The 20,875-nt window shown below is 41.8% G+C and overlaps 1 protein-coding gene across 3 annotated transcripts in view; it reads right to left on the minus strand.

The window, feature by feature from the left end:
- The window catches only part of AKT3 (AKT serine/threonine kinase 3), a 275,734-nt gene that overhangs the window by 3,589 nt on the left and 251,270 nt on the right, over positions 1–20,875 (minus strand). For all 3 annotated transcript variants that reach the window (XM_063082725.1, XM_063082726.1, XM_063082727.1), the window contains one exon: positions 6,867–6,969. In XM_063082725.1, the coding sequence (XP_062938795.1) occupies positions 6,867–6,969 (103 nt within the window). The remainder of the gene's footprint in view (positions 1–6,866; positions 6,970–20,875) is intronic.

A 20,875-nucleotide genomic window follows, 5' to 3' on the forward strand; every position in this document is an offset into this window, starting at 1 on the left:
ATACTTCAAAAATTATCTGCTTTTCACAAAGCCATGGTCCATGAGGAAATACTACTATAACATTACCTCTAAGACATCAAAATTTCAAGATTTAGGGCTGAGCCCGTGGCGCACTCAGGAGAGTGCGGTGCTGGGAGCGCAGCGACGCTCCCGCCGCGGGTTCGGATCCTATATAGGAATGGCTGGTGCGCTCACTGGCTGAGTGCCAGTCACAAAAAAGACAAAAAAAAAAAGACTTAATGAAACTGAAAAAATATTAAAGCAGAGTTTTGTGTATAAGAAGGAACAATCTTCAATATCCTTTCATTTCATGAAACCACGTATGTCAAAATTACAGAAGTCAGTAAATTCTGCAGCATCCAAAGTCATCTACGTAGATTCCGTTCTCAAATGTCTTCAAGTACTTGTGTTTTTTTGTCATGGTGCTTTAGGTGCGATTGCAAAGTAAAGTTTCCAATAACATTTTAATCAGCATCTAACATCTGGCTTACCTTGCCATTCCCAACTTCCCTATGACAAAACTTAAACCAGCATAAAGAGACAAAGACAGGAAGCGGAGGGAAAGATGTCAGCAGCTACGTCCTGGTCCATCAGGAAACAGTGAGAAAAGACTTGGAAGAGGCAATAAAAGACACTAGAGGGGCTCCCCTCCCCTCATCTTCCCTGTTTTCCTGTATTTAGAAAATCCCAAGTGACCTTGCAGCGTCTTCTCCTACGTCCCGCCCCGGTCAACACGTGCACCCGCGCCTGTGCCAGCCCCGCTCTGTCTACGCTCCAGCGTGGGCTGCCCTGCGACTGAAAGAAGCGAGTGCTTCAAATACTCAGCCTTATTCCTGCAAGCGAAATCATTCCATCCCTCAAATCCACATAGGAAGCACACTAGCAATTCTTTTCCATTTCCAGCCTCTCCCAGCAGCACCGATTTCAGGCAATAGGAGAAAAAGATACAGCCAGATCCCGCTGTACTGTGACACTGACCCTGCCACCTAATAAGGGAGCAGCATGCTTTGCCTTCGTCTGAAGGATAACATGTTTCTGTTCTTTTCTTTTCTCGATATTCTTTTTTTCAGTGTTCTGTTCTTAATGCAGTAGATTCTAAGAAATAGGATCAAGTTGGCATTAAACAAAATTTATGACCTCTAATGTCCCAGAAAATATCACTGTGTTCAGTGGGAATCAGGCCTCGAAGCAACACCCGTGGCTCCCTGCCCCGTGTGAGACCCTGACCTCGGAGGGCCTCTCTCCTCCTGTAAACGCCACTGGATGCACAGTCAGCGTCTCCAGATGGTGTGGAGGTTCAGAGAAGTCTCTGACTCCTTGTGAAACACTGGCTCCAGAAGGTGTTCCACTGCTGAGTCACAGAGCATAACTCTCTCTAGAGAAAAGGCAGCTGACATCTTACTGCTCAGATTCTGACATGTGCCGATCACATCTCAAAGAAGGCCCCCCCCCCCCCCCCCCCGCCACAGCTTTGTTTTGAGGAGTGTTGCTACAGAGCAAATGCATAGCAGCCCGGCCCGCAGGGGTGGAGAAGCCGGGTGGGTGGGGTCCTGCCTCAGCCATAGCTCCCCGCGGGGCAGGTGCTGGGTTACCTCTTAGAGGAGGAGTCATTGCTGGATGTCAGCTGACAATTCAAAGACGGCCTTCACTCTGCCCCTTCACCAACCAAGTCGTCACACTTCTGAATATAAAGAAACCCAAGTCTCACACATACCCCTGCAGCCCCCTGCACCCTGACACTCCGGAAAGCCAGCGACATCACTGGATGACTCCAGCTCCCTCTGTTTTGTCAGGCTTGATAACAGTAAGGGGCGAATATCTGATCGTGACCCCAAAACGAGCTGCGACTTGGGCATGAGCCAGAGCAGGAGCAGGAGCGCAGTGGCTCCCTGGGACCTGGGTGCCGCCCTGACAGGTGGGGCCACTGTGGGAGGGGAGGTGGAGGAAGTGGCAGCTGATCCTGCAGCCTGTCGCACCCAGTCAACATCTTTCAATAAGTTCCTGCTATGAAAGGATGTCACAGAGTACAATGATGATAATGGACATGAACTATGTTTAAAAATAACACATCTGGAAAAAGGAAACAAAGATGGACTCTCCGTGCTACATCTGAATCCCCGCAGCCAAGGAGTGCCCGCTGCCTAATTTTCTCAGAGCACTTAACAAGTGCAATTATATGGCATTAAGAGCGACCAGATCTCAAAGAAATCCTCTTTTTCTGTATGAGGAAGGCAGAGGACCATTAATGGATATAACGAAAGACGACACATTCCAAAATCTGTTCAACTAATTAACACCAGTGAGGACAATCCGGCCTGTTACTGCAGCTGTTGGTTGAAAACGGAACATTGTGCCTTTCTAACTGCTGATTTGTCCTAGAAAATAACTCCGTTCTGTCCTGTACAAGCAAGGTGGCAAGTGGAAGATGACTGCTAGCAAATGGTGCTAATGTGGACCACTTGAACGCCACCTCTGTGTGGACCTTTATGAACAAAACCTCTGGGTGTCAGCAGTGAGAGCAGCAGCGGTTTCTCACCAGCACCACGAATCGAAACCGAAAGAAGAGAGCACGTGAAACGTCGTCACAATGCAACCTGTCACGATTCTCCTTCCATCTGCCCTAAAGGGAACCTAGGATGTATCCAGGGACTGTCAAACTACAAACTGCAAACTCTGCTGTTAACCACCGCCAAGGCCACTCCCCTGCGACAGGGAGTGCAGAGGTCCCCGGGTGCCGTGGGCTGGGCTGGGCTGGGCTGCGCCTGCACACATGTGGGGCTGTCACTGCCTGGGCACACATGGCTGAGGGTTTCCCTCTGACTTTCTTCTCTAGATCCTGAGCAGGAATAAGACTGCCAGGCCCTGGTGCCCTCCCACCCCAAGACTGTGGTGTGCCCTGTCAGACACAGATGACCCTGCTGGGTTCTTGTTTCTATACCGCCCAGGGCTGCGGAGCAGGGCAGGGCCACACCCTGCTCCTGACGCCCACAAGCCAGGCCTTCACCAGCCTACACTTGCAGGTGGATCTTGATAACCACCTTGGAATTACTACAATGTGTGTGTGGGCCCAGAAAGACAGAGAAGTCACAGGGCTTAGACAGCACGACCCACATCTGAAATGACATATATATATATTAAGAACAGAGTTGCTGTTAGTGATAAAATGTGACATGCCAGCAAAAGCATTCTTTGTGGCTTTTATATTGTTGATTAACGAAGTCGAGGAACTAGATTCAAATTATGTTCTAGAAACTGTGCTGGGGGACTTAAAACACCTTCTAACATTTCAGCCTTGTTTTAGAAGCTCTAGAAATTGAGCAATAAGGGCCGAGCCCGTGGCGCACTCGGTAGAGTGCTGCGCTAGGAGCGCAGCACCGCTCCTGCCGCTGGTTCGGATCCTACATAGGAATGACTGGTGCACTCACTGGCTGAGTGCCGGTCACGAAAAAACGACAAAAAAAAAAAAAAAGAAATTGAGCAATAAAATGCAGACTAATGATAAATTCTCAGGAAAATGGGCTTGTCGTCAGGGATGAGGCAGGTGAGACGAATGTTGAACTGATCCCTAACAACTAGTCTTTGAAATTCAAGTGAATCATAAAAAAATAACCACCTAAGGAGGCACACGTAACGATTTCTAGTTTAACTGCCGTGTAACCTAGTTGATGTTTAAACTGTCTCCCTGTGGCCTTTCTGGTCTTCACTTCCTAGCGTCGTTATTTCAGGTGGTCCCGTCCCCAGGCTGTCATCACGCCACTCCCGTTAGCCTGGCATCTACTGTCACCTTTCCCAGAGCGGGTCACAGAAAAAGTAACAGGATTTACTACGGACTGGGTCATCTGGTACTTAAAGAAAACTGGAAATAGGATTGTTCAAACTTGTGGAACTGCAGGCACCTTTCCTAACGCGATGGCTTCTGAGCACACAGCAGGACAAAGACGGCTCCTGAGGTCACGCAGCCCTGTGCTCCCTTTTCCCGAGGACAAAGTGACTTGCCACGTCCCAGAGCTGGAAAGTGGCTGAGACAGGACCCGAGGCAGGTTCCCAAGCCTGAGTCTGGGGCTTTTTCACCCTCACTCTATCTCCCAAATTAGGATTTCACTGTTAGCTTTCTGAAGTAAAATTTCTACCCACAGCTTTGCATTTTCAGAGCCTACCTATTTCTATAACTTCAAAATAACCTATTTAGTTGTCCTAAAAAGAGACAAATGCCAAAGGCTCTAGGTAAGAAGTAAAATTGTCTCAAAGAGGCTGAGGACAGAGACATGTGAGGACCTTCCCACCCCAATGCCTGCTGAGGACGTGGAGCGGGAGGCGAGAACACCGGGCAGCAGCGGGCACCGGCCCCGGGGCCCCGTCTGTCCGGAGCGGGGCCTCCTCCCGGCCCGCAGCTCGGGCTCTCAGCATCCGCTGCTCACTCGCCACAGGGTAACTGCATGCAGCACCTACGCTGGGCCAGGCGTCGGGCCGGAGCTGGGGCTAGCAGCCAGGGCACAACGAGTCCTTCCTCTCAGAGACAGCACGTTCCAGTGATCGAAACAGACAAGAAACAAAGACATGGACACGTTAACCAGAGAAATAGAGCCGGGCAGTGAAGTGAGAGTGAGGGCTGCTGTCAGGCTGGAGGTCAGAGGCTCTCCGTGAAGTGACACGTCAGCTGAAGGACAAGGAGCTCTTCGTGCAAGCCCTGGGACACAGAGCATCCCGGCAGAGAACACTGAAGACACAAGTCCCAAGACATGGTGGCGTGTGGCAAGGCCAAGGTGGGGCTGGAATGCAGGGATAGAGGGGGAAGACACAACAGGAGGAGGTCAGAAAGGTGAACGGGCCCATCAGACAGGGCCATGCAAGCCAGTGTGAGTGACTTGGATTTGGAGAGCAGAGGGAGGCCACCGGAAGGTTACAGGCAGAGGAACAGTGTGGTCTCATTATAATTAGAGTTAGATCCAAATGATGGGGCCGAGTAGATGCTTTTTGGTGAAAACTGCCCGGGGACCAATCCAACAACTCACTGGTGTTGCTCGGCATGTGGGACGACTATATGGCCACAGCCCGTGCTGAGGCCAGAGGCCGAGCTGTGGCCGTCATTTCTCGTCAGGCGGCCCCTAGCCACTTTCCCAAGCCTCCGCAGGCTTGCTAACGTTGTCTCTTGACTCTTGGTGACTCCACAGTTCCAGCAACAGCACACAGAACAGTGGCAGCCCCCTGCCCCAACACAGGTGACACACTGAGGAGCTGACCGCAACACACTGATATCTCACAATTTAGCCTGCGCATCGGCTGATGTGGTGAGCCCTGCTCGCAGCTACGGCTGACACTAACTATGGGACCTCGAGCAACTCAACCTATAAAATTAAAGTTAAGACGTTCTTAACTTCTTGAGAATCTAAAAAAAGAAAAGTGCATCGTGCACACAGTTATATCTTTGATTTCAGAGGGGTCACCAGTCCCCTGACCGCCAGGCCACGAACTTCAGATTAAGAATTTCTGGCTTAGATGACTCTTAGTTTGCCTTTTCACACTAAAATCTGTGGGGTGAACCACAGCTGGAAAAGCATTTCACTCAGTCTTTCCTCATGGACACCTAGTGTACATCAGCACTAGCAACTAACCTGAGTTTTAAAAAGGAATGAGACCAGGGGCCCCACTGGGGTCCTAAGGCATGGAGCTGGGGGAAGCCAAACCCAGCTGCAACCAGGTAAGGAGCACAGCAAAAACACCATTTCCATGCGGGCAGCCCACCACAGCCACCACAATTGCCATGACTGCTGCAAAAGCAGCTAGTCTCTGTAGCAACAGTCGCAGCCACTGTGCAGATGGGACGCCAGACTCTCAACTGCATTGACACAAGGAGAGGCACCAGTGGAGGCCAAAAAGAAAAAAAAAGAAAAACGAGGTCCTCTCTGTCCACAAAGCATACTCTACAGTAATAGAAGAAGCACTTGATTTATGACAATAGGGTAGGACTTGAGCACACCTGTCGCAGCACTGGACAGATTGTCTTGGCTACAGACCAGCAGAGGAACAGTGAGTCTATCAGATGGAGAGAACAAATCTATGGTTTGGTGTATTGGACAAGGGGAAAAGATAATAATTATGATTTGTAACAATGAATATGCTAATAATAATTAATATAAAGGAATGAGAGGATGTGTGACTTAAAGAATCTTTTAGTTGTCCAAATATCTCCCCGAAACTTAACCTGATCCTCAGTCTTCAGTTAAGGAGGACAGATACAGACCTCTGCCAGCATAACCGTGTTTATAAGTCACATCTGACAGCCTTTTCTTTCCTTAAAGTCCTCTTATTTATAGTATTTCTTCAAGGGGGACACATGGTAGCATATGCAGAATGATTAGAAGTGGTGTGGGAACATGCAGTTTCACAAATATGTAATTTAATTTTTATGTATCAGAACATGACCAGCAAACTAAATGATGTTTCACAGATACTACTACTTGAGAAAGCTGAAAGGAGGGACTCGATTTAAAGACTATTAAGCAAGTGGAAGCCCAGGCCCAGCAACATTCTGAAGCTGGTTTGTGAATGAGGAATTCCAGCCTGGGAACAGGGAAGTCTCTGTTTCAGAATCAAACGTGTCAAAAGAACCTGCTGGAGAACAGCAGGGAAAGGCGCACTAGCCTGTCACTTGGTCTACATTTTCTCGCTGTGTAACTTGCCCTACCCAGAAGAGCTTTTCTCGCGGCTCCCTGTCTTGATATTTCCACGCTGGGAACTCCGGGTTCTTAAATGGAACGGAGTAAGTCACTGCGGAATTTCATCTTGAAAATACCACATGGTTAAAAGAAAGACTGTTTTCTTCACTTACATTAAAATGTTATCCATTGCCTTCCTGATTTACTTACATTTTTCAGGTGGTGTTATTGTAATAGTCTGAGCTGTAAATTCTTCATCAAAATATCTGGTGTCTGTCTCAGATGTTACTTGAGGCTTAAAAGGAGGTACGAGCTGTTAAGAAGAAAGAAAAAGACTACTGTTAGCTGATTTCAGTTTAGGAAAATTCATTTCAGGGTAAAGTTGAAGGGCAAGTAACGAACTGCACGGAACAAGCGTCTACGATGCTGAGCGGACGGCAGACGTGATGCTTGGCGTCCGGTAACAGTCTCAACACAGACAGTGGATAGCTGGTTGTCACGTATAAAATTTCAGGGATTATGTCAAACAAAACAAAGGAGAACCACAGAACAGGGTGGGAGGAGAATATTGAAAACTCTGTCCTCATTTTTTTCTGGTAACAAACATACATGCAAAACCACATGGACATATACATAGACCACTGCGACAAAATGCAGGTTCTTTCTAGAACAACCTCTCTTCTCGGTGCCTGGCTGAAGAGCTCACTCCTAAAAATACAACTTAAGAATACAGTTATCCCCTAGGTCACAGATAGAGCACGGCCTGTGCACGTCTCAAAGAACTATCACTTTGTACTTCTCAAAGAACTCGGCTTATTTGAGACAAGCATTAATGCCTGCCCTGGAATTCTTGGCAGCCCCAGAAGTTACACTCAAAATCTGCCCACAGCTTTCACTCGCTCCTCAAAGGGGAGCTTAAGAGTAACTACTCTAGGATCGGCAGAGCTGCCATGTCAGTCCTGCACAAGGCACGGCGCTGGGAGGAAAGCCTAGGGTGCTGCGTGTTACAGACGCCTGAGCCCTGTGCACCTCCACTGGCTGCGAGGGGGTGGGGGCCGAGAAGGGGATCCTGCTTCTCAGGGCTTCAGCCTCAAGGGGCAGGTGGCGTCTACAGGTTTCTTTTTAACACAGGATGCCCAGTGGCAAGGCCTGGAGTAGGAGGACATGCTCTGAGGAGTATCACTCAGAGCAGGAGATGCTGCTCTTAGAATATAATTCTCACAGGGATAGCAAAGTGCAAAACAGAATGACAGAAATCAGTATGTTTTATACAAACTTTACAGAAACAGAAATACACAATTGGCTTTAGATCAATGCATTTTCCCACTCTTACTGTCACCAAATTTATGTTAAACAATTAGGCAAAAATCTTTAAATTATCCCCTAGACAGACTGCATCTTTAAAAATCTGGAATGAGCAGAGTTGAAAGCGTGCCTCAAAGTGAAGGGCCGCTCTCAGTTAACGGCACGGGGTACAAGGCCTTTCTAATTTCTTCACTGTATCGTTCTGTTTGCCCCAAGTACCCAGTTACCCGAAGGTCTCCACTACAGTAATCCCCCCTTTATGGGGGGGAGGGGTTTGTTCCAAGACCCCCAGCAGATGCCTGACACTGCACATAGTACCGAACCCCATATGTATGTAGTGCTATGTTTTTTCCAATACATACCTGCAATAAAGTTTAATGTATAAATCAGGCACAGTAGGATATTAACAGTAACTAATAATAAAAGAGAACACTTACAGATACATTTATAAATAAATTTAAATACAACAACTTAAAACATGAATTGTTTATTTCTGGATTTTTCCATTTAATATTTTTGGACTGCAGTTAACCACAGGTAACTGAAACCATGGAAAGCAAAACCGTGGATGAGCTGGGCCACTGTACTGGCAAGCACTCTGCTGGGACTTGTACCAAAGACAGCTTCCATTTATCAGCTGCTAATGGCTACTACAGAACCATATGGCTCCCCCGGGAGCCCCATGAATCCCCCACCTGGAACAAGTTCCTATGCGGAGAGAAACCTCCTGTGGTGCCAGAACCTGTTTCCTTCCAGCTGCTCTGAGCAATGACTGGACACAGCAGGCAGGTCCCTCCACTGAGGGAAAGCCACCCTCCGTCATTCAGAAGGAAGAGCCTCCCCACACCACATCGCACACGTGCACACACACCACAGATGGAGTGGGGAGGGTGGACTGGGATTCTGGTTGTGATTTTTCTTCTGACTCACCATTCTACAGATGTTCACAAATAGATCTGCATCTTTCCAATTAAAGGTCAAGCACAAGAAATCCTTTTGGCTACAACGGGCTTCTCTTGGGCACTGGGAGTAGGTTCTGCTTACCTCTGCCCACCCTTACAATCTGCCTCTTTGTGATGTCAAAAATTTAAATCTGCCTTCAAGTTAGGGAGAAGTTGCTGTCCTTTCAGATGAAAGAATCGTCACCTGTAACTTTAAACAACTAAAACATATCTTAAGACGATTTTCTAAAGATTACAGGGGAGCTTAAAATAGTCTCTGCTCAAATGTCCCATTATTACCAGGACGTTCCTGACCGCCTATATCAAACGGTTACCCTCCTGTGTCTTTGCACTGCTCTATTTTTCTTCAAAAGACTTTCAACATCTCACACACACACACATAATACATATATTTGTTTGCTGTCATCATCATCATACACCCCACCCCCAATAAAACATAGGTTCCATGAGGGCAGAGACTTTTTTAAAGAACATTTTTACTGAGGCATGATTAACATATGGTAAACTGCATACAATAATTAAGTTTTGACACATGTACATATCCATGAGACTGTCACCACAGTCAGGACGGTGAACACATCCACTGCACGTTTCTTGTGCCTCTGTGTAATCCCGTCCTCTTGCGATCCCCTACAGGAAATTATTGACATCTTCCTGCCATGAAAGCTTTGTCTGTATTTTCTGGAATTTTATGTAAATAAAGTCATATAGTATGTACCCTTTGTTCGTCTAGATTCTTTCATTCATCAAGTCACTGACAGTTATCTGTCACTGCATATATCAAGAATTCATTCACTCATTTTACCATTCATTGAACCACAGCTTATCCATTCACCTGTCGATGGTCATCTGGGTCGCTTCCAGTTTGGGCTATAACAAATGAGGTTGCTGGGAACCTTTATGTCTGAGTCTTTGTACAAACATAAGACTTAATTTATTTTAGACAAACATCAAGGAGTGAAATGGCTGGGTCATATGGCAGGTGTATATTTGACTTTACAAAAACACCGCAAAATGGTTTCCCAAACTGGTTGTACCATCTTATGTTACCAGAAAGAGTTCATGGGAGTTCCATGGCTGTTCCTGCCAACTCTGGTATGGTCAGTCTTTTCCACATTGGACATTCTAATGTGTGCTAGTGCTTCACTGTGGCTTTGAAGTCACCTCTCCCTAGTGAGTATGACGCTGCACACCTTTTCACAGGCTTCCTTCTTTTCTGCTGAACTGTCTGGTCGGCTATTTGCCCGTTCTTTTCTTGTCACTGTTTACAGAGCTCTGTACACACACTGCATCGATGCCCTGTATCAGACCTGTGACTTGCAAGTGTCCTTCCAACCTGCAGCCTTCCCTTTCATTCTCTTCACAGTGCTTTTGAAAAACAGAAGCTCTTCGTTTTGATGAACTCTAATTTATCAATTTTTCTTTATCGATCATACTCTTACACTTATCTAAGAAATATCTGAATAACCCAATAAAACAAAGATTTTCTTCTGTTTTCCCAAAGAAGGCTTTACATTATAATATCCATTTCAGTTAATTTTGTATAGGGCACAAATTCATTTTTTATATGAATTTCCTATTAATTTTAGAAACACTTGTTGAATTAAACTGTCTTCATACCTTTATTGAAAGTCAATTTATCGCATGTGGGTGTATTTCCAGATTCTTATTTCTGTTGCATTGATCTCTTCGCCCATCTTTATGCCAATAACAAATTGCCTTAATTACTGTGTCTTAATAGTAAGTCTTAAAGTTAGGAGGTCTAAGTCTTCCAACTTTATTTTTTTATTTTTTGTCAAAGTTGTTTTGTCTATTCTAGGACCTTTGTGTTTCCAATGAATTTTGGAACCAATCTGTCAATTTCTACAAAATAGCCTGCTATAATCTTAATTAGGGTTGTGTTAAATTTACATATCCATTTGGAGATAACTGACATCTTAAAAATATTGAGTCTACTAACTCATGAACACAGTATAACTCTCCGTTTAATTCATGTTTAATTTCTCCGAGCAATGTTTTAGTTTTCAGTACAAAGGTGTTTTCTATCTTTCGTCGGAAGCATAAGAACTTCATATTTTTGTTGCTATTGAAAATGATATTGTTATTAATTCCCATTTTGGATTGTCTGTTGCTACTGTAGAAAACTCCAGTTTTTTTTGTATACTGCAATCTTTGGTATATTTGTCTTACATAAACCAACCATGGATTAATCTTTAGTAGTTTTTTGTAGATTTCATCAGATTTTATACATAGATAACTATGCTGGCTATGAATAAAGGCAGACTTACTTCTTTCTTTTCAATCTATGTGGGATTGTATTTCTTTTCCTGCCTTACTGTACTGGCCCACACCTCCACAACAATGCTCAACAACAGAGGAAACATCTTTACCTAATCAAAGCATTTGGTCTTTCTCCACCGAGATATTAGCCGTAAGCTTTTCCTAGATGCCCTTCATTGGGATGAAGAATTTTCCTATTCCTAATTTGCTGGGAATATTTTGTTTTTGTTTCATTTTGTTTAAATAAGAAACGGATATTGAGTTTTCTTAAATGCATTTTCTGCATCTATTGAGATAATCATTTCTCAGTCTGTTAATATGATAAATTACATGAGTGATTTTTGAATGTTAATCCAACCTTATATTCCTGGAATAAGCCCCACTTGGTAATGATGCACTATTCTTTGTATCTATTGTTGAATCTGATTTGCTAAAATTATGTTAAAAATTTTTGCATATGTGTGCATCAAGGAACTTGATCTTTAATTTTCTTTTCTTGTAATATCTTTAACTGCTTTTGGTATAAGCTTAATGCTAGCTAGCCCCATAGAATGAACTGGGAAATATTCTCTCATCTTCAATTTTCTGGAAGAATTTGTGTAGAACTGCTACCATCCCTTAAACGTTTGGTGAAGTTTTATAGGTCTGAAGTCTTCTTTGTGAGAAGAACTTTAAACTGAAAGGTGGGGACTTGAAGAAGTGATTAGATTATGAGGACCATGCCCTAGTGAATGGATTGACCCATTGATGGGCTAATGGTGGTCATGGCCATTAGAAAGTTCTTTGATGGCTTCTTCTGATGGCTTTAAAAGGGAAGTAAGTTAGTCTCTTTCTCTGCTTCTGCGATTTTGCCATGTGACACTCTGCATTGCTGTGAAACCACCACCTCCAAGACCCTCACCAGATGTGTTCCCTGGGCTGTGGACTTCCCAGCCTCCAAAACTGTAAGTGATAAATATTGTTTCTTTACAAATCACCCAGTTTCAGATACTGTGTTATAAGTAACAGAAATGGACTAAGACACACCGATCATATCTGTGGTACCGTCACCCCTCTCATCCATGATATTAAGAATTTGTCTTCTTGCTTTTCATTTTCAGTCATTTTAAAAACGTACCCATTTTAATGATCTTCTCAAAGAACAAGTTTTTCCATTTATCAATTTTCTCTATTATTTTTGTTTTCTGTTCCACTGATTGCTGTCCCAATCTTTATTATTTTCTTTCTCCTGCTTGCATTGGGCTTAAATCGTTCTATTTCTAGTTCCTTCAAATGGAACACCTGATCTTAGATTTTTCTTTTCTAATATAGTCACTTGATACTAAAATTCCCTTGAAGTACTGCTTTAGTTGTATCCCACAGCTAAAAATGTTTTGTTTTCATTTTTAGACAGTTCAAAGAACTTTCTAATTTCCCATTTGATTTCTTTGACCCATGGATTATTTATATTTAGTTTCCAAGCACTTGGGGATTTTCCATGTATATATTTTTTAATTTTAAATTTCACTGCATTCAAAGAGAACATGCTTTAAATTATTTAAATTCTTTTAAAATGGATAGAGAGATTTTTTGCTCAAAATATGGTATTACTGTAGTAATGTTCTGTGTGACCTTGAAAAAATGAGTGTTCTGCAGTTGGGTGGAGTTAGAAATGATGAAGTATTGGCAAAGTCAGAAATATTTAACTATAAATCTCAGCTACTTTTATGTGCCAACTAAGTGAATAGCTTTAGTGTCATTAACTGCAAACTTACAGTTTCCTGACAAATGCATTGAACTTGGAACAGATCTTTCCTTGAAAGCTAATTTGTTTTCAGAAAATGTAGTTCCCAATGATCTAAACAGGAAGATCAAGGTTCTGGGTTCGAGACATCAGTTTCAGCTTACTGAAAAGTATGTTTACAGTTGGGTGTACTTGTGCAACCTCAAGTCCATACGGTGGCAGCAAAGTCACGGCTCCTGAAATCTGATCCTCTACCAAGTTTTAAATGTTACCAAATCACTCTACCACCTACTATCTCTCTAAAAGTATATACTTACGTGTTTTTTTTGCAGTGTAAGTGAAAGAACAGCCAGAGAAAGATCCTCTCAAACTCACTGGAGTAAGTCACACTCGCTGCTTCTGGTGCAGCTGTAATGACAGCATGGGGGAGCAAGCACCACAGTCTCCGAGGGTCAGTCTCCCCAGACTCGCCTCAGCGACAAACTGCTTGCTACTATCAGGTACCTATATCCTTCCTCCTAGTTTCAGTTCTAGGTGCTCAAGAAATAGAGAGCAGGACTTAGAACTTTCCTAGAAAGCTGATGTGGGCAGGAATTTAATTGCCTGAAACACTGTGGTTACCTCCACCAGTCTGTGTTAGCATTCGTGGATCAAAACACTGGGAACATAGACATTGGCAGTAAAAACTGCCAGCAGCACTGAGTGCTTGGATTTGCCACAGAAAGTAGTCTGCTGCTACACTCTTTACCTCTGTGAAACGTAAGACAGTGACTAAGCGCAGGTGGGGATTCTGGTTTATTTAATCAGTTTCTCCTAAAAACCTGGCTTCATGCTTTGTGCGTGCGTGCGTGCGTGCGTGCGTGTGTGTTACAGAAGCAGAAGTATGGAAAGAGGACTTATTTCTAACAAAACTAATAGATATATGGCATACATTATTTAACGACATTATATGCTAATAAGCTTTGCCATACCATTGAATCCTTCTTGACACAAAACTAGAAACTCAAATAACTATATTTCAATTTTGCAAAACCACACGATAGTACCTGAGGTCCGTACTATGGACCTTGATCCTACAAAAAAATGTACCAAAAGGACCAACTATTTACTAATATACAACTAATATACCATAAATTAGACCCATCAAAACGACTGTTTTAGCTATAATAAACATTAAATGTTTAATCAACACGTCTGCTTCCCCTGCTGGAATTAGCATTTGCACTGCTTTAAAAGTAATGCCCAGAAATTTGAACTCATATTCTACTTTCTTCAATAGATTTTCTCATTTGAAAAGATCTTCAAAAGCACTCACTGCACTGACTGTGGGTCTGCAGACAGGTGATGCCATTCACAACACCCACAGCTACGTTACATTATTTGAAGACCTCAGTTATACTTGGAGAGGACTCATTCATAAATTAAAGAAGGCTCTCATGAGAGAAAAACACAGAGGCCTTTTTGAAAGGCAGGAGAGGGTGGTAAAAAGACTTGGTTACATGGTAGTATAACTCTCAGGACTTCACTGAGCACCTGGTAAAACAATCTACTCTTTCTCCTTCCTCCAGCTCATGTCACAGGCGCTGTCCTGCATCAACAGTGTGACAGCCATTAATCATCATTTCTGATGAGAAATGTTCAAGAACATGAACAGCTGTGTGAGTATGTAAACTGGGTAGAAATGTGGCACAGGCGATTTCCAATGTAGGAGTTGGTTTTGTCACAAAAGCCTCATGTAAGTTGGAGAAAACTTGGGACCTATTTCAACAGAATTAACAACAACAGAAAAAGTTTTATTATGTGGGTAGGCTCTCAGAGTCAATGTCTACTAAATCTAAAATAGAGGGGAAAAACCCATATTGATAAATTAAAACTTCCAAATGTATTTATAATATTATTTTATAGAGAATTTCATACCATATTTCTGCTCAAGTTCTAGCAAGGAGGAGGTGGAAGTCCAGTGTGAGGGAGAGGGGCAGAGGGCAGTTTCCACGACAGGTACGAAAACTCCTGGGAAAGAGAACCTGCATTTATCGAGACCTACTGTGCCCAGGAACTGTGCTAATTAACTGAATTTTGGAAACCAACTGGAATTTTATGAAGGATCCAGAAGAAGAGAGCACAATTTTGAGGGCTCTGGCTCCAAAAATGGGTTAAAGAATGGAGAGGGGACATAGAGGCTCTAAACACACACACGCTCCTTTCCTAAGTCAACTGTACATCAAAGGCTCCCCTTGCAGGTGCACACTAAACAGCTCAACGTGGGAATGGTAACATGCAAAGAAATGACAAGTAGCACTTGCTGTTAACCTGGTAAACTCTCAGTTAAACAGGACTTTCCCTAAGAAGAACAGAGAAGTGGGTTTTTGAACATCTCTTCAATGTTTTTTAAGTTGAATGATAAAATATTTGCATTAAAAAGAATCTTATAAATCTAGTACAATCCCTCATTTAAAAAAACAAAAACAAATACTAGTTGAAGTCATTCTAAAGCATCAGGAGATGAATAAAATTCCAATTAATTTTAATCCAGTCCTAAGTGCAGGCTCCATAACAGGTCCTTAAAGCCTGGGTTAGGTGTCCTTTGAAATACCTCTACCACCTCTGAAACACAGCTCGCATCACATGGAAATGTAAACAATCTGCTTATTTATCTACCTCCTCTGCTAAATTGTGAGCAACCTGAGGACAAGGACCTTATTTTCTTTGCATGGCTGGCACTGGGCATAACACTTGATACCCAGTAGGCAACACTAGATGTTTGCTGGATAAACACTGGAATATAGTCACAGCAGCTTCTGTACCCTCCCAGCCACTGATGCCTACTCACCATCAAAAGGCAGCGAAAGTTACACATTCCCTACAACAGTCTGAATCTGTTACTGAGAACTGGGGTAAGTGAGGAAGAGAACAGCCTTGAACTATCTCGTGGTGTGCGCTGAACTAACCACAACATTCAATGGTAATTCACAGTGTTCAAATAAGCTCTTTCACTTATATAAGCTCTTTAGAATGCTGTACAAATGTGAATTTGTGAGATACTTCTTTGCATGAATAGAAAACATTCATGTGAGGAATGAGTGTCACAGAAGAAAAGGTTTATGGTGTGCAATAATGCATAATTAAGGACAAATACTAAATTTTGCTTCTGGTAGGGGCAAAGCAGCTCCTAGTGGATCGACCCTCAATGCAGATAATTATAAACTCTGGAATAAACATGAAAAACTATCTGAAGTTTCTGCAAAGCAACTGAAGAGGAAATCAGCCGCTAGTTAGAAGAAAGTGGCACTGAATCAATTTCCTATTTTTGTGGTTTTTGCCTGAGGATGGGCCCCAATTTATGCCACGCAGGGCAAGGGACTTGGATTGGAAAGCCATAATCTCATCGCCATGAAGAACCAGTGGACAGAGTTAAAACAAGCACAGCAGCTTTAAAGTGAGGGAGGGAAAATCCCTAGAAAAGAGAGAGCTGAAAGAGGGAGCCCTTAATTCTAAATATAAAGTTTGTCCAAATCTCTGGTTGACTCCTGAGCCACGCATGCACAGGGCAGACTCCAAGCACCTAGTGAAGTCTAATTAATCTCATCTGAAATTTTAACCCATTGGAGAGAAGACAGAGTTTGTGGTTTGAGTTCAGCCATGATAATTTGCCTACAAAAATAAAAAAATTCAATATTCTTTGCTGTAACCTACCAGAATTCAGAGGCTCTATAACATAGCAGTCACAATGTCCAGGATACATTCCAAAATGGCTCAATATATCAAAAAAAAAAAAAAAAAAAAAAAAAGAAAAGAGAGCCCATATACTAGAAAAAGACATCAGTGGTGATCTGATGCTGGAATTAGCAGACAAGGATTTTAAAGCAGCTTTATAACTACGCTCAATGATGTAAACATGTTCACAATGAGTGGAAGAAGGGTGGGAAATTTCGGCAGAGAAACTGAAACTATTAATAAAAGGACCAAATGGGAAATCTAAAATGTAAAAATATATTTTAAGTGAGAAATTCACTGTATGGGCTTACAGCAGATTGAAGATTATACGAGTCGGTAAACTCAAAGATATATCAGTAGAGATTACCCAGCTGAACGGCATTGGAAAAAATGCGAAAAAAGAACAGAACTTCAGGGACCCATAAGACAACATCAAAAGGTCTAATGTATATGTAATTAGAATGACAGGAAGGGAGACAGACAATAAGAAAATATATTTCAAGAAATAATGGCTAAGACTTTTCCAAAGTTAATGAAAGGTATATGAGAGACTCAAAAAGCTCAGAGGACCCCAAGCAGAATAAATAAAAAGAAAACCTCATCCAAATTCATGATAGACAAAAGGCAAAAACCAAAGTCTATCCAGTGAGGATTCAATCAGTGATGCAGAACTACTGCGTATGCGTGTGCGTGTGTGTACGCATGTGGGGGTTACAGGGACCTGAACTCCCTCACTTGCGGGTGCTGCCTGTGCAGTCTTTGAAGGCTGCTGTCTTCATGCTTAACGCTGGGGCATGATGGAAGAATGAAATGGAATCCAGCAGCACAAGCTGTCACCCATGTCACTTCTTAATGTCTCTGACCTTGCTGGTGTGGATTACCGTGCAGAAAGCTGGAGACCTTCGTCATGGAGCTAACACAGATCCCAACCCAATAGGAAGAAAGGCTAAAAGAGGATGCAGGGGAGGTGGGGCAGATGCAGGCCTAACCACTGCCTCGTGCCAATGAGATGCGCTGACAGACAACGACATGAACGAGCCACACAGTGGCCGCTGCCCACTTCCATCCTCCATGTCTCCCATGGGAATCTCACTTGGCAAAGGGGATTCTGGGAAATGCAGCTCAGCCTCGTCAGACCGACATGCTACAAAGCCATCACACAACCAAAAGTACCCTGACGACAGCCAGTGAAATATAACACGGAACTTACGAGGGAACAAATATTTACATATGCAATCACTAAACCATCAACCCACAATTTCTATATTCAGTGAAAATATCCTTCAAGAATGAAGACAAAATAAAGACATTATCTGATAAAAGAAAACAGTTTTTTTTTTCCTTTTGCCAGCTGCACTATGAGAAATGAAAAAGGAAGTTCTGTAGTCTGAAAGGGAACGACACCAGAAAGAAACATGGTCTTTGAGACGGAATAAAGAAATGAAAGTGTTCTGCCATTAGACAGTGGTGACGGCCGCACACGTGAATGCCCTAAAAACCACGAGTGTACACTTTAAAGGGCAAATTATATCTTAATAAAAATAAAAGCTTAATTAAAAAAATGAACAGCAGTGGAAATGATAAATATGTAGAAAAAGACTAAATACTAAAAGCTCTAACTTAGAATCTGGAATCTGGGACAGATACGAAGGTTAATCTTTAAATAGGAACACAGATGTTTAATGAACAAACTGAAAGACCTAAAATTACTACAGGAAGGTCTGGAGGATTCACTCAGGCCCTTCCAGGAGACATTTCATTTAGGTCTCTCTCTGTTCCTTGCACACAAGTGATATGGTAAGAATTAGTTATTCAATTACTTCCCGTTTCATTGAAATCAATATTAACCAAGTGACTAAAATAAACTATAATGTACCTAAAATTACTTTCTAGAAGCAAGTTTTTTCTTCTTTCTGATGGAAATCTCTGAAAAAATAAGTACAAACATAATGCATATTAAGGTCCGTCTCAAAATAAGCCAAAGATTCCAAATCAATCTTCCATAAATATCTCTCAATCTTCACTGTTTGTTATCTTGTAATTATTATATAATTAGGTTTTATAATAATTTTCGTTTTCCTTTTAAGGAATAAAGCTTTAGTAGTCAGCATAAAATTGGGCTCTAAAATCTCCAACCTCAGCTGGTCCCTCCAGCAATCTGGTACCTCTTTATTGGTCCCCAGTTGGTTTCTCTCCTGTTCCCTCCTCCCTACATAAGACAGTCACTGTCCTCGAGCTTCTGATCTCAACCACACACATGCTTCTCACTCTACGTAAGAAGGCAGGACTCCTGCCATGAACAAAGTGGGCCTTCAGGCAGGAAATACCCCAGCTTCCTGCCCAAGAGGCCTATAAACACACTTGCCTAGTGAGCAAGCCAAAGCTGAGTGTCTACACTAATTTTACTGCTGACTTGGCTTAAAAATTAAAGAAAAAACTATCTTAATCATTAAGAAAAAAATAGAAAATAATATAAAAAGACAATCAGCCCTAACAGATGTTAACATTGTACCATATGTATTTTCAAACTTTTTTTTCAAGCTATAAAGTAGCTACGGCTAAATACCTATTCCTTTTCCTTCAATAATATTCAGCCCATTTTAACCTACGAGAATGACAACTGCACATGATTTAAGCAAATACAAAGGGTTTTCAAAAAGTTCATGGAAAGATTTGTATTATGTTGCAATTCCATTTTTCCATGAACAGGATTGCTCTTGCTATTCGGGGTCTTTTGTTGTTCCATATGAATTTTAGTATTGTTTTTTCTATTTCTGTGAAGAATGTCATTGGTATTTTGATGGGGTTTGCATTGACTCTGTAGATCCCTTTGGGTAGTATGGACATTTTCACAATGGTAATTCCTCTAATCCAAGAGCATGGAGTGTCCTTCCCTCTTTTTGCATCCTCTTTAATTTTTTTTTAAGCAGTGATCTGTAGTTCTCATTGTTGAAATCATTTACTTCCTTGGTTAAATTTATTCCAAGGTTTTTGTCTGTTTGTTTTGGTGACTATTGTAAATGGGTTTGCTTTCTTGATTTCTTTTTCTGCTTTTTAAAGTACCTTAGTATTGTCTTGAAGTAACTTTGTATCATTTGCATTTAAGTTTTTATACTTTTCTCCCATACATATGTGGTCATAAATATAATGCTTTCTTTTCAGTTCACTTTCGGTTTTTATAATAATATCATTCTCCAAATATCCTTAGTAACTTGCATTTTTTATGTTTATATTTTTGAGATTAATATTGATAACTATAAATCCAAATTATTCATTTTTTATCCGTGTATAATATTACACTGCAAGAATGAGAAAAAATTTTGCATTGAATCTGTATTATTGCTTTGAGTAGTACTGCCATCTTAACCATATTAAATCTCCAATCTATAAACATGAGATGTCTTTCCATTTATTTACATCTTTAATTTTTTTCAGCAATGTTTTGTAGTCTGTAGTTTACAACTCTTGTGACTCTGGTTAAATTTATATCTAAATATTTTATTCCTTTTAATCTATTTAAAATGAAATTGTTTTTCTTAAGTTCCTTTTTGGATTGTTGATAGCTAGTTTGTGGAAATACAATGTAGTTTTTATGTTGTTTTGTATCTTGCAAGTTTACTGAGTTTGTTTACTAGTTCTGAGTTATTTTGGGGTGTGTGTGTGGGGGGGGGAATCCTTAAGAGTTTTCTACATATAAGATCATGTCATCTGTGAAGAAAGCCAGTTTACTTCTTCCTTTCCAATTTGATTGCTTATTGTTTCTTATTCTTATCTAACTGCTCTGGCCACAGATTCTAGTATTATGTAGAAAACAAGTGTTGAAAGTGGGTGTTCTTGTCTTTTTTTCTTTAGTTTCTTTTTATTTTTAAAAATTGAAACATAATTGATTGTACATCTGTGTGGGATACAGCGTTGACTATCATACCTATGCAATAAGTGATGCTCAAATCAGGATAATTAGTGTATTCAACATTCTGGTCTTTCTCATCCTGGAGGAAGAGTTTCTGGTCTCCCACCACCTATAATGTTAGCTAAGGGTTTTTCGTATACAACCTTTATCTTTATCATGTTGAGGAAATTTCCTTCTATTTTTAGTTTTTTGAGTGTTTTTTTCATGAAGTGGTGTTAAATTCTGTCAAATGCTTTTCCTGTATCAGCTGAGATAATCGTGGGTTTTTTCCTTCATTCTATTAATATGGGGTCTTACATTGTTTAGTTTCTACATGTTGAAATAT

Source organism: Cynocephalus volans, chromosome 18, assembly GCF_027409185.1.
Source record: "Cynocephalus volans isolate mCynVol1 chromosome 18, mCynVol1.pri, whole genome shotgun sequence".
Taxonomy (NCBI): Eukaryota; Metazoa; Chordata; class Mammalia; order Dermoptera; family Cynocephalidae; genus Cynocephalus; species Cynocephalus volans.